General features: G+C 59.2%; 1 protein-coding gene across 1 annotated transcript in view; it reads left to right on the plus strand.

Annotated features, from left to right (window-relative positions):
- The first annotated feature begins 1,372 nt into the window (after window positions 1-1,372).
- Window positions 1,373-14,192, plus strand: part of LOC121279721 (hyaluronidase-4-like) — a 49,885-nt gene continuing 37,065 nt past the window's right edge. The window contains exon 1 of the mRNA XM_041190964.1: window positions 1,373-2,344. Within this exon, the coding sequence (XP_041046898.1) occupies window positions 1,373-2,344 (972 nt within the window). The remainder of the gene's footprint in view (window positions 2,345-14,192) is intronic.

Consider the following 14,192-nt stretch of genomic DNA (forward strand, 5'->3'; position numbering starts at 1 on the left):
CCATGTTCAGAGGGTGTTTTTAAGAGTCGGTGTGGGTCTGGAGTTACATGTAGGTCAGACCAGGTAATGACAGCAGGTTTCCTTCCCTAAAGGACATTAGTGACCCAGATGGGTTTTTACAACAACCGACAATGGTTTAGGTGGTGAGTGGGGAAGAGAGAGGAGTTTGTGGTACTGGATGAACGAAATGCGATTGGTTCACTTGATGTTCGGTTTAGAGGAAATTGTGAATCACCGGAGACTGGATAGAAGACCAAATGTCTGACAGAACAGAACTGGTCAATGGGTCAAGAGATAGACTTGGATTGTGAGGACCAGTCTGTTGTCTGTCTGATGGTGACTGAGCTGTTGTGTATTACTGACATTTCCTGTTTTATATTCTTCTCCAGTATTTGTCCATTTCCCTTTGCGTTTTCAGGGTGCCTGGCTCTCGATTTTTGACAGTCTCTCTGGAGAAATTCGGACTGAAATGTCAATGCTCAGGTCCCGGGGTCACGTTTATAATCGACTGAACCAGACTCGGTCATTATATTGTCTCCATCACTGGATCCGGCCAGTTTTACTTTAAAATTTTCTCCTTAGACTGGACTCCCCAGGATGAAAAGAAATCAGTTTCCTCCCTATTCCCCCTCTGGTCCCTCCCTATCCTCCCTCACCTCCCTCCCTATCCCGCCTCTGCTCCCTCCCTATCCCCCCTCTGCTCCCTCCCTATCCCCCCTCTGCTCCCTCCCTATCCCCCCTCTGCTCCCTCCCTATCCTCCCTCCACTCCCTCCCTTTCCACTCCCTCCTTATCCCCTCCACTCCCTTCCTATTCCCTTCCACTCCCTATCCCCTCCACTCCCTCCCTATCCCCCCTCCACCCCCTCCCTATCCCCCCTCCACCCCCTCCTTATCCCCTCCACCCCCTCCTTATCCCCTCCACCCCCTCCTTATCCCCTCCACTCCCTCCCTGCCCCCCTCCACTCCCTCCCCATTCCTTCCCTGTTATGGACAGTGTTTGGAAAACTGTAATATTTGGGAGAAATTAAACAAGGCGATTGGTCAGTTTGAAGAATTGTTGCAACAGTTTAGCAACTCAGTGCCTATTGGTTGATGTTGGTGCTAAAACGCTTCCCCAGCATCTAATTGGTCAGCCTCGATTTCACACTCAATCTGCTCAATGTTTCCATTTTTCATTTTCAATATTACGATGAAAATCTCTGGATGTCCTTGTGCAGCATAAATCCTGCCATTGGGTCCACATTGTGTAACCATGGTAATGGGAGGATTCGAGTGGTCACTGTTTATCACTTTGTTACTTGTCACTAGTTGCCTGTTGCCTGGATACAAACTAACAACTTTGATGGTTGTCACAGGTTGGACAAGTGACCGATGGATGCTTGCTGCCATGGAGCAGGTTCTCTGTGCCGTTCATCCCTCCTCCCAGCCAGTGGCATCTTCAGCATGTTCCTCTGTCTGCTCCTCACACTGGACTGGGCTCAATCTCACTGCAACAAGCAAGCAATGCCCCCTGTAATGGCAAACTGGCCATTCCTGGTCATCTGGAACATTCCAACTGAGAAATGCAGCACTCACCGAGGAGTCGATCTCCACCTCAATGACTTTAACATAGTGACCAATCAGAATGAAGTTTTTATGGGAGGGAATATCACCATATTTTACATTGAACAGTTGGGTCAATATCCTTACTATGATAAAGGCCACCCAGTTCATGGAGGCTGTCCCCAGAACACAAGCCTGACTGGACACATTAACAAGATGAAGGTTGACGTTCAGAAGTATTTACCATCCAAGTTCTACAAGGGCCTGGCCGTCATCGACTGGGAGGAGTGGAGACCCCAGTGGGTACGTAACTGGGGTAATAAAACCATCTATCGGGAGAAGTCAGAGGAGCTGGTCCGAGCCAAGTACCCTCCCTGGCCTCCTGCTCGAGTCCTGAAACAGGCTCAGTGGGAGTTTGACTCTGCAGCAAACAAGTTTATAAGCCGGACTCTGAGTGTGGGTGAGATGATGAGACCCCAGGCCTTGTGGGGTTACTACCTCTTCCCAGACTGTTACAATTACCATTACAACTCCAACTTCTCCCATTACGATGGGCGTTGCCCTGATATTGAGATTGAGCGCAATAATCAGCTGCAGTGGCTCTGGTCTCACAGTAAAGCCCTGTATCCCTCAATATACATGGAAGAAATCTTAAAATCTTCAGAACAAGGGAGACGTTTTGTGAGAGCGCGAGTGCAAGAGGCTATGCGTGTGTCATTGATAACTGACTCAACATATGCACTGCCTGTCTTTGTATACTCTCGGTCACACTATGCTTACACGTTCAAACCAATGACACAGGTAGGTCACACAGTAACATGAAACTGCCTGCCCGTTAACTAACAGTTATTTCACGTTATAAACAGGAGCCAGCAGTTCTCCAGAATCTGGAACCAGAGTCAATTTAATAATAAGAGCCAATCGAGACTAAATGATGGACGGGATCAGCTTCTACAAGGAGCCTGCGATATGACTTGGCTAACAGAAACTTTCCGATGGTGGGATCCTGAGTGAGCGAATGCACAAAGACCTTTATTAAATCAGACAAACAATTTGTTGCCAGGATCAATGGCTATCTCTCCTGAAGTCTGATCACAGAGCCTAGTTTAGGTGCCAACTCTCGCTCAGTGTGAGCACTCTTGACACCAGCAAAAGGCATCCATCCAGCGCTACTCCAGATAGCACACAGTCCAAATTAACTTTCCAGTATTGTACTGAGGGAGTGCAGCACTGTCAGAGAGTCAGTTCTGAGGGAATGCTGCACTATCAGAGGGTCAGTAATGAGGGAGTGCTGCACTATCAGAGGGTCAGTAATGAGGGAGTGCTGCATTGTAAGAGGGCCTGTACTGAGGGAGTGCTGCATTGTAAGAGGGCCTGTACTGAGGGAGTGCTGCACTGTCAGAGGGTCAGTACTGAGGGAGTGCTGCACTATTCAAGGGTCAGTACTGAGGGAGTGCTGTACTGTCAGAGGGTCAGTACTGAGGCTGTGCTGCACTGTCAGAGGGTCAGTACTGAGGGAGTGCTGCACTGTCAGAGGGCCAGTACTGAGGGAGTGCTGCACTGTCAGAGGGCCAGTACTGAGGGAGTGCTGCACTGTCAGAGGGCCAGTACTGAGGGAGTGCTGCACTGTCAGAGGGTCAGTACTGAGGGAGTGCTGCACTGTCAGAGGGTCAGTACTGAGGGAGTGCTGCACTGTCAGAGGGTCAGTACTGAGGGAGTGCTGCACTGTCAGAGGGTCAGTACTGAGGGAGTGCTGCAGTGTGACAGGGACAGGCCTGAGGAGGGTTAAACTATCATGGGGTAATAATGAGTGAGAGCTGCTCTGTCAGAAAGTCAACATTGAGCCATTGCCACATTTTGTAAGGTTGGTGTCTCACTAAGAGCTCTCAAGGCTTGTTTTCTGGACAGAAGCGGTTTATTATTAACCCATAACTACATACAGCTCTAAGATGCAGCCACGCACAGGAGTTGTCTCCATGCTCCTCGCAGACTCTCCTGCACACACTCTGCAATCATGTGCCTCTCTCCATCTAAAGTACCCTATCCCCTGTCCCACATTTAACCCTTGCTCATCCCGAACACCTTTATACAACACCTCCCCTAATCCTCACCCAAATATATTTGCAACACAATCTGTACTTGTTACCCCTTCTGCCCCCTCAAGCCTCTGACGTTATAAATTCAGATGATCTGGAGGCTTGACAATTCTTCCAGATCCGATTCTGTCACATTTGGAGGAAGGGTTGTCTCAGTCGCTTTGGATTGACTTTGTCGGCTTGGAATTGAAATTGTCATCCTCTGTGTTTCTAGTACTCGGTTGTCTACTTGATTCATTCTTTTTTTTACATTCCTCCAAGTTGCATTTCTCTTTATCCTCAACCCACCAGTTTTGTTCGGACGCTGTGGTTTTGTCCCATTCCTTCCAAAGGGAATGTTCACCTTGCTCATTCCCAGAGTGGCCTCAGATTTTCTTATTCTTTGGGTTCCACTATGTTCTTCTTGGAAATTTACGTTTCAAAAATGGAACCTTTGTTTCCACTTGTTTCACAATTGCACACAAATATTTATTTACTCTCTTAATTTCCAATCCTTTAACAAGCTTGTCAATCTTTTCATTCCACTCAGCAGCTACTCTGGTCAGTTCAGTTGTCTTTGTTTCAGAGTTATCTGTGGAATCCTTATACACACCCAGCAACTTCATCCTCCATGGTCACTGACTGCTCCATAGACTCTTTCAATTCACTCGTTAGATCCTCAATGTGTCCCTTGGAATTTTCCTTTTCTGCTTTCAAAGTCTGGATTCACTCTTCCATTCTGTGCATCTCAACTTTCCTGTTCTTCAGATTGGATCGAAGTTCTAGAATTTCAATTCTCTTTTCACCAGACCCACCTTCCCTACGTGAACGTATGTTCTCTGCTCTGAACAGCTTTTACTTAGCAGAACAAAAACAGAATTACCTGGAAAAACTCAGCAGGTCTGGCAGCATCGGCGGAGAAGAAAAGAGTTGACGTTTCGAGTCCTCATGACCCTTCGACAGAACTTGAGTTCTGTCGAAGGGTCATGAGGACTCGAAACGTCAACTCTTTTCTTCTCCGCCGATGCTGCCAGACCTGCTGAGTTTTTCCAGGTAATTCTGTTTTTGTTTTGGATTTCCAGCATCCGCAGTTTTTTTGTTTTTTACTTAGCAGAGCCTAATCCTTGTGTGCTAGCTCTAAAAGTCACATTTAATGTTACGCCTGCTGGATGTTTCAGAGACCCTTCACATTCCTTACTTAAGGAAGGATGTAAATGTATTGGAGACGGTTCGGAGGAGGTTTACTAGATTGATACCTGGAATGAGTGGGTTGTCTTATGAGGAAAGGTTGGACAGACTGGGCTTGTTTCCAATGGAGTTTAGAAGAGTTAAGGGGTGATTTGATTGAAGTGTACAAGATCCTGAACGGCCTTGACAAGGTGGATGTGGAAAGGATGTTTCCTCTTGTGAGTGAGTCCAGAACTAGGGGACATTGTTTTGAAATTAGGGATCACCCTTTTAGGACAGAGATGAGGGGAAATTTTTTCTCTGAGGGCTGTGTGACTTTGGAATTCTCTGCCTCAGAAGGTGGTGGGGGCGGGGTCACTGAATATTTTTAAGGCAGAGATAGATTCTTGTCAGGCAAGGGGATCAAAGGTTATTGGAGGTAGGTGGGAATGTGGAATTCAAAATACAAAGCAATCAGTCATGATCTTATGAATGGTGGAGCAGACTTGAGGGGCCGAATGGCCTACTCCTGCTCCTATTTTGTACGTTCGCATGTAGAGTCCCCTCAAGTTTATTCTGTTGTTCTTCTATTCTGTTGTTCAAGACAGTCTTCATTTCTTCATGCTGCTGAAAGGTTAAGTACTCCTTTTGTATTTTATCTTGAAGAACAATTAGCTGTTCTTTCAACGGTTTATTTTCTTGTTGACCACATGCCAACTCACGCTGTGCTTCAGTGCATTGTTTGGTTGCTACTGATAGCTCCAATGCAGCTTTTGCTGAAGTAGTATTCAATATCTTTTTTATCCTCCTGTTTATCCAGGGCTACATTTTGATTCTTCAGTCTTATAGGGCAGCTGACTTCTCTGAGTACCTTTTTTGCCAGATATTGTGCCTGGCTATATTCCTGATTGAATTGTTCCAACTTGATACAAGCATTTTCCAATCTTATTTCATTTTCCTTTTCCAGGGATTGTGTATTTTGAACTTTATCAGATAGCTTTCATCTACAGTCAGCTGCTTGCTCGCCACTGCCACCTGCATTTGTGTTTTGGGTAATGTATCATGATTTCCAAAAAGATGTAATTGTGGAACCTCCCAAAAATTCTTTACTCCCTGGTGCCCTCGTATGGTTTTCTTGGGTAATGTCTTTCCCCTTTTGTAGCTTTATTGGGGGTTTTCTACCCTTTGTTCAAACTAATCGATTCTCCAGGAAGTATTAAAACAAATCATTTGGGCCAGCTACCTGCCCCTCCAAGCCTGGGAATCAACTGGAAGGCATTTAAAAAAATTCTGCCTGTCATTTTAAAAAACATTTCCTTCAGGGGAGCCCAGCCACTACATGTTATGGTGCGGCTGTGAACCTGTTACTATAGCTTTCTTGCTGCTGCGTTCTGGAAAGCTAGTGATCCTGACTGCTGCCTATTTTCAAAGCTAACATCAGCTTTTTTACTGTATGGTGCTCACCCTTCTTGTGATTTGGCTCGGTCTGTAGACTCTGCATTCACCCTGGTTCTTCTTTTCATCTGCACAGTGGATTCTTCTGCTTTTTAGCATTTTTGGAATATTGCTCAGCCGGTTTTGACCGAGCGATGTCCCCTGACTCAGCATTCAATCAGGTGGGCAATGGCCCTCCACCTGCCCTGATTGCGTTCTTCAGTCTCTGTGTCATCAGCAACACAGTCTTCAACTTAAGTGCATTTCACTCAGGTTAGGCTGCGGTCTCTTTAGTTTTTCACCTTTTCAGAATCTGGGTTCCTTCTCCAATTACACTGGGATTTCCGGGTCCATCCTTCACTGCCACCATGTTGTAAGGTTGTTTAGTCTCTCACTAAGAGGTCTGGAGGCTTGTGTGGTTGAACAAAAACTGTTTATTGGTAACCCATAACTATAGACATCTCCAAGGCGTAGCCCTTCATTGGAGCTGACCCCATGCTAATTTCTGCAATATTTTACTACACAGTCTACTCATGTGACTCCCTACAGACCTACATGTGGGTGGTAGTGTTTCCCCAGTCCCATATTAACACTTGCTCTGCCCAAACACCCTTATACTACACTGCACTGTCAGTGGGTCAGTACTGAGGGAATGCTGCACTGTCAGAGGGTCAGTACTGAGGGAGTGCTGCACTGTTAATGGGTCAGTACTGAGGGAGTGCTGCACTGTCAGAGGGTCAGTACTGAGGGAGTGCTGTACTGTCAGAGGGTCAGTACTGAGGGAGTGCTGCACTGTCAGAGGGTCAGTACTGAGGGAGTGCTGCACTGTCAGAGGGTCAGTACTGAGGGAGTGCTGCACTGTCAGAGGGTCAGTACAGAGGGAGTGCTGCACTGTCAGAGGGTCAGTACTGAGGGAGTGCTGCACTGTTAATGGGTCAGTACTGAGGGAGTGCTGCAGTTAATGGGTCAGTACTGAGGGAGTGCTGCACTGTTAATGGGTCAGTACTGAGGGAGTGCTGCACTGTCAGAGGGTCAGTACTGAGGGAGTGCTGCACTGTCAGAGGGTCAGTACTGAGGGAGTGCTGCACTGTTAATGGGGCAGTACTGAGTGAGTGCTGCACTGTCAGAGGGTCAGTACTGAGGGAGTGCTGCACTGTTAATGGGTCAGTACTGAGGGAGTGCTGCACTGTCAGAGGGTTAGTATTTCAGATTAGATGTTAAATTGACACTCTGCGTTCTCTGTCAGATGCAAAGTTCCACAAGCAGGTATTGGAAGAAGAACAGCCAAGTTCTCCCCAGTGCACTGAAATCAATATTTATCCCTGAACAAACATCATTAAAACAGGTTACCTCATCATTTAAAATATTGCCTTTTGTGGGATCTTGCTGTGTGCAAATTAATTGTTTCATTTCCTACATTACAACAGTGACTATACTTTAAAAGGACTGAGTGAAGCGAGCTGAACATCCTGAGCTTCTGAAAGGTGGTATAGAAATGAAAGTGCTTTCTTCACAGGCATATACAAGGAAGGTACAACACAGCTACTGGCCACTCGGCCCATTCAGTCCACATCAGCCTTTATCCTCCACACAAACAGACAGTGTCAAGAACATTTTCCCTCCTATTTCCATGTCCCTCAGACCCTTCCTGTTGCTTCCAGCCTACACTGATTATTGACACAGATTCTTGAAGCTTTCATCACCACATTCCTGAAGTTAAAAACAATGTAAAACAAGAATTCCCTGTAAGGAATTGTGGGATCTGAGGGCAGTGCAGAATTCACACCATCTTTAATCACTTTATTTTCAATATCTACAGGGAGTGGTTGAGGTCAATAGAATCAATGTATTTAAAGGGAAAATGTACATCAACTTGAGGGAGAAAGGAATGGATGGATATGCTGATAGTGTGAAATGAAGAGGTTGGGAGATGTGGAGCATGAACACTACCATGAACCAGAGGGGCTGAATGGCCTGTTCCTGTGCTGTAATTGCCTTTCTACCATCAATTGTTTTAGTGTTTTTCCAATCCGCCAGAGCCAACCTGCTTCTCAGACCTTCATAATTTCTTTCATTCAGGTTTCGGACCTTAGTTTCAGAATGAACAAAATCACTTTTAAACTTAATGTAAAACTCTACCATATTATGGTCACTATTTCCTAAAGGCTCCTTTGCAGCAAGGTTATTGATTAGCCCTTTCTCGTTACATAATATTAAATATAAAATAGCCCAATCCCTAGTTGGTTCTTCAATGTACTTCCCCAGAACCCCATCCCGTCTACATTCAGGAATTCATCCTCCACAGCATCAGTACTGATTAGACTTATCCCAGTCAAATGTAAATTTAAGTCACCCATTATTACTGTATTTCCCACGTTGCATGCAACTTTCATTTCCTGACTTATACTCTGCCCAATGTTACCACGACAGTTTGGTGGCCTATAAACAATTCCCGCCAATGTTTGCTGCCCCTTAGCTCCACCCAAAATGATTCTACATCTTGATCCTTCAATCTAAGATCATCTCTCACTTACGTACTGATCTTGTCCCTTATTAACGGTGCTACCCCACCTCCTTTCCCTTTTTGCCTATCTTTCCTAAATGATGAATATCCATGAATAGTCAATTCCCAGTCTCGGTCACCCTGTAACCATGTCTCTCTAATGGTAATTAAATCAAATTCATTTACCTCTATTTGTGCCTTCAAATCATTTACTTTGTGTGAATGCTGCGTGCATTCCGATAGATTGCCCTTAACTTTGCCTTTTTAACAGTACTCTGCATTCTGACCCTATTTGATGCTTGTCTCTGTTTTGTCTGCCTTCAAATGTGACTTACTATCTTTCATCTTTCTGTTATCAGTTTTGCTTCCCTCCAATCTGAGCTACATCTCAGGTTCACTCCCCCTGCCAATCTAGTTTAAACCCTCCCCAAACTAGACACATTGGAACAATCGCTGCTATCTTTCCAGGTCAGAGAGTTATTTGGGTTTTAGCATCTTAAAGAAACATTTTTTCACATTAACTTTCCATTTTCATCAATAGCTCCCAGGCAGTTGAAGGTTCCTTAAACTTCTCTCAAACTTTCATCTTGTTCATTATAACAGCTCACCTCTCACTTTCAATCAATTCATGGTTAACCTCCTGCCCAACACCTTTCTCTCTTTTGTAAACACTTGGGTCAAATTCCTGTTCATTATCTCTGCTGATACCTTTATAGATTACTGTTTCTTTTAATAATTTTTGAGATTCCCACCTCAATTCTCTTTCCTATTTTCTCATAGACTCTCTTATTTTAATCATTTGTATCAAACCCAGTGACTCCATTTGCCTTTTCTTCCGATTAACTAAGTTGCAGAGTTTTGAAATCCAGGTGATTGGTGTAAATTCATGATGGTCCCAACTTGGCACCTTCTACCCCCCGTTCTACACTGACCTGGTATAACCTGCACTGTCCCAACCCCTACCCAACATAACTCCTCTAACCAGCAGTGCATATCTCCTTCTCCTCAGCCAGTTTTCTATCCATTTCCAGGGTTTACCCCTGAATTCCCACAGAATTCCTTTAACTAACAATCTTCAATGCAGAATTTCTATCAAAAGTTTTTTGGAATTTGAAAATGAGTTGGAGCATTTTCCAGAGGTTTATTGCCTCTTTAAAGAAGTTGAGGAGTTAGCCAATCAGAATCTCACTTTTCTGAATTCCTGTTGACTGATGTTTACTGGGTTCTTTTGTAAACTTACTTAATTCCACTGTGAATTGAAGTAAGACTGAAGGGTCTATATCTGCACACAGCATTGGCAACGAGGTACATGATTTGAAGGCATAAATAGAAGTAAACAGGTATGATGCAATTGCCATTACGTAGACGAGGTTACAGAGGCACCAGGACTGAATATGGATGCCACGTTACCCTGTGCCTAGCTGCTGGGACCTCCCCAGTGCCTATTGACCTGACCTTAATAAATGTCAGTGCATCATAAATCCATAAATCTACACTTCCCCCCCCCAACCCCCGTCACCACCACCCCCACCACCCCAACCCCGCCACTCTCCCCAACCCCCGCCACTCCCCCACCACCCCAACCCCCACCACCCCAACTCCGCCACTCCCCCCAACCCCCACCACTGCCCCCAACCCCCACCACTCCCCCCAACCCCCGCCACTCTCCCCTCCCCCCCAACCCCCGCCACTCTCCCCTCCACCCCAACCCCGCCACTCCCCCCCCAACCCCCACCACTGCCCCCAACCCCCACCACTCCCCCCCAACCCCCACCACTGCCCCCAACCCCCACCACTCCCCCCAACCCCCGCCACTGCCCCCAACCCCCACCACTGCCCCCAACCCCCACCACTCCCCCCAACCCCCACCACTCCCCCACCACCCCAACCCCGCCACTCTCCCCCACCACCCCAATCCCCACCACCCCAACTCCGCCACTCCCCCCAACCCCCACCACTGCCCCCAACCCCCGCCACTCCCCCAACCCCCACCACTGCCCCCAACCCCCACCACTCCCCCCAACCCCCGCCACTCCCCCCAACCCCCGCCACTCTCCCCTCCACCCCAACCCCGCCACTCCCCCCCAACCCCCACCACTCTCCCCCCCCCCCCCCCCCCCCCCCCCCCCCCCCCCCCCCCCCCCCCCCCCCCCCCCCCCCCCCCCCCCCCCCCCCCCCCCCCCCCCCCCCCCCCCCCCCCCCCCCCCCCCCCCCCCCCCCCCCCCCCCCCCCCCCCCCCCCCCCCCCCCACCCCCCCCCCCCCCCCCCCCCCCCCCCCCCCCCCCCCCCCCCCCCCCCCCCCCCCCCCCCCCCCCCCCCCCCCCCCCCCCCCCCCCCCCCCCCCCCCCCCCCCCCCCCCCCCCCCCCCCCCCCCCCCCCCCCCCCCCCCCCCCCCCCCCCCCCCCCCCCCCCCCCCCCCCCCCCCCCCCCCCCCCCCCCCCCCCCCCCCCCCCCCCCCCCCCCCCCCCCCCCCCCCCCCCCCCCCCCCCCCCCCCCCCCCCCCCCCCCCCCCCCCCCCCCCCCCCCCCCCCCCCCCCCCCCCCCCCCCCCCCCCCCCCCCCCCCCCCCCCCCCCCCCCCCCCCCCCCCCCCCCCCCCCCCCCCCCCCCCCCCCCCCCCCCCCCCCCCCCCCCCCCCCCCCCCCCCCCCCCCCCCCCCCCCCCCCCCCCCCCCCCCCCCCCCCCCCCCCCCCCCCCCCCCCCCCCCCCCCCCCCCCCCCACCCCCCCCCCCCCCCCCCCCCCCCCCCCCCCCCCCCCCCCCCCCCCCCCCCCCCCCCCCCCCCCCCCACCCCCCCCCCCCCCCCCCCCCCCCCCCCCCCCCCCCCCCCCCCCCCCCCCCCCCCCCCCCCCCCCCCCCCCCCCCCCCCCCCCCCCCCCCCCCCCCCCCCCCCCCCCCCCCCCCCCCCCCCCCCCCCCCCCCCCCCCCCCCCCCCCCCCCCCCCCCCCCCCCCCCCCCCCCCCCCCCCCCCCCCCCCCCCCCCCCCCCCCCCCCCCCCCCCCCCCCCCCCCCCCCCCCCCCCCCCCCCCCCCCCCCCCCCCCCCCCCCCCCCCCCCCCCCCCCCCCCCCCCCCCCCCCCCCCCCCCCCCCCCCCCCCCCCCCCCCCCCCCCCCCCCCCCCCCCCCCCCCCCCCCCCCCCCCCCCCCCCCCCCCCCCCCCCCCCCCCCCCCCCCCCCCCCCCCCCCCCCCCCCCCCCCCCCCCCCCCCCCCCACCCCCCCCCCCCCCCCCCCCCCCCCCCCCCCCCCCCCCCCCCCCCCCCCCCCCCCCCCCCCCCCCCCCCCCCCCCCCCCCCCCCCCCCCCCCCCCCCCCCCCCCCCCCACCCCCCCCCCCCCCCCCCCCCCCCCCCCCCCCCCCCCCCCCCCCCCCCCCCCCCCCCCCCCCCCCCCCCCCCCCCCCCCCCCCCCCCCCCCCCCCCCCCCCCCCCCCCCCCCCCCCCCCCCCCCCCCCCCCCCCCCCCCCCCCCCCCCCCCCCCCCCCCCCCCCCCCCCCCCCCCCCCCCCCCCCCCCCCCCCCCCCCCCCCCCCCCCCCCCCCCCCCCCCCCCCCCCCCCCCCCCCCCCCCCCCCCCCCCCCCCCCCCCCCCCCCCCCCCCCCCCCCCCCCCCCCCCCCCCCCCCCCCCCCCCCCCCCCCCCCCCCCCCCCCCCCCCCCCCCCCCCCCCCCCCCCCCCCCCCCCCCCCCCCCCCCCCCCCCCCACCCCCCCCCCCCCCCCCCCCCCCCCCCCCCCCCCCCCCCCCCCCCCCCCCCCCCCCCCCCCCCCCCCCCCCCCCCCCCCCCCCCCCCCCCCCCCCCCCCCCCCCCCCCCCCCCCCCCCCCCCCCCCCCCCCCCCCCCCCCCCCCCCCCCCCCCCCCCCCCCCCCCCCCCCCCCCCCCCCCCCCCCCCCCCCCCCCCCCCCCCCCCCCCCCCCCCCCCCCCCCCCCCCCCCCCCCCCCCCCCCCCCCCCCCCCCCCCCCCCCCCCCCCCCCCCCCCCCCCCCCCCCCCCCCCCCCCCCCCCCCCCCCCCCCCCCCCCCCCCCCCCCCCCCCCCCCCCCCCCCCCCCCCCCCCCCCCCCCCCCCCCCCCCCCCCCCCCCCCCCCCCCCCCCCCCCCCCCCCCCCCCCCCCCCCCCCCCCCCCCCCCCCCCCCCCCCCCCCCCCCCCCCCCCCCCCCCCCCCCCCCCCCCCCCCCCCCCCCCCCCCCCCCCCCCCCCCCCCCCCCCCCCCCCCCCCCCCCCCCCCCCCCCCCCCCCCCCCCCCCCCCCCCCCCCCCCCCCCCCCCCCCCCCCCCCCCCCCCCCCCCCCCCCCCCCCCCCCCCCCCCCCCCCCCCCCCCCCCCCCCCCCCCCCCCCCCCCCCCCCCCCCCCCCCCCCCCCCCCCCCCCCCCCCCCCCCCCCCCCCCCCCCCCCCCCCCCCCCCCCCCCCCCCCCCCCCCCCCCCCCCCCCCCCCCCCCCCCCCCCCCCCCCCCCCCCCCCCCCCCCCCCCCCCCCCCCCCCCCCCCCCCCCCCCCCCCCCCCCCCCCCCCCCCCCCCCCCCCCCCCCCCCCCCCCCCCCCCCCCCCCCCCCCCCCCCCCCCCCCCCCCCCCCCCCCCCCCCCCCCCCCCCCCCCCCCCCCCCCCCCCCCCCCCCCCCCCCCCCCCCCCCCCCCCCCCCCCCCCCCCCCCCCCCCCCCCCCCCCCCCCCCCCCCCCCCCCCCCCCCCCCCCCCCCCCCCCCCCCCCCCCCCCCCCCCCCCCCCCCCCCCCCCCCCCCCCCCCCCCCCCCCCCCCCCCCCCCCACCCCCCCCCCCCCCCCCCCCCCCCCCCCCCCCCCCCCCCCCCCCCCCCCCCCCCCCCCCCCCCCCCCCCCCCCCCCCCCCCCCCCCCCCCCCCCCCCCCCCCCCCCCCCCCCCCCCCCCCCCCCCCCCCCCCCCCCCCCCCCCCCCCCCCCCCCCCCCCCCCCCCCCCCCCCCCCCCCCCCCCCCCCCCCCCCCCCCCCCCCCCCCCCCCCCCCCCCCCCCCCCCCCCCCCCCCCCCCCCCCCCCCCCCCCCCCCACCCCCCCCCCCCCCCCCCCCCCCCCCCCCCCCCCCCCCCCCCCCCCCCCCCCCCCCCCCCCCCCCCCCCCCCCCCCCCCCCCCCCCCCCCCCCCCCCCCCCCCCCCCCCCCCCCCCCCCCCCCCCCCCCCCCCCCCCCCCCCCCCCCCCCCCCCCCCCCCCCCCCCCCCCCCACCCCCCCCCCCCCCCCCCCCCCCCCCCCCCCCCCCCCCCCCCCCCCCCCCCCCCCCCCCCCCCCCCCCCCCCCCCCCCCCCCCCCCCCCCCCCCCCCCCCCCCCCCCCCCCCCCCCCCCCCCCCCCCCCCCCCCCCCCCCCCCCCCCCCCCCCCCCCCCCCCCCCCCCCCCCCCCCCCCCCCCCCCCCCCCCCCCCCCCCCCCCCCCCCCCCCCCCCCCCCCCCCCCCCCCCCCCCCCCCCCCCCCCCCCCCCCCCCCCCCCCCCCCCCCCCCCCCCCCCCCCCCCCCCC

Source organism: Carcharodon carcharias, chromosome 7, assembly GCF_017639515.1.
Source record: "Carcharodon carcharias isolate sCarCar2 chromosome 7, sCarCar2.pri, whole genome shotgun sequence".
Lineage (NCBI taxonomy): Eukaryota > Metazoa > Chordata > Chondrichthyes > Lamniformes > Lamnidae > Carcharodon > Carcharodon carcharias.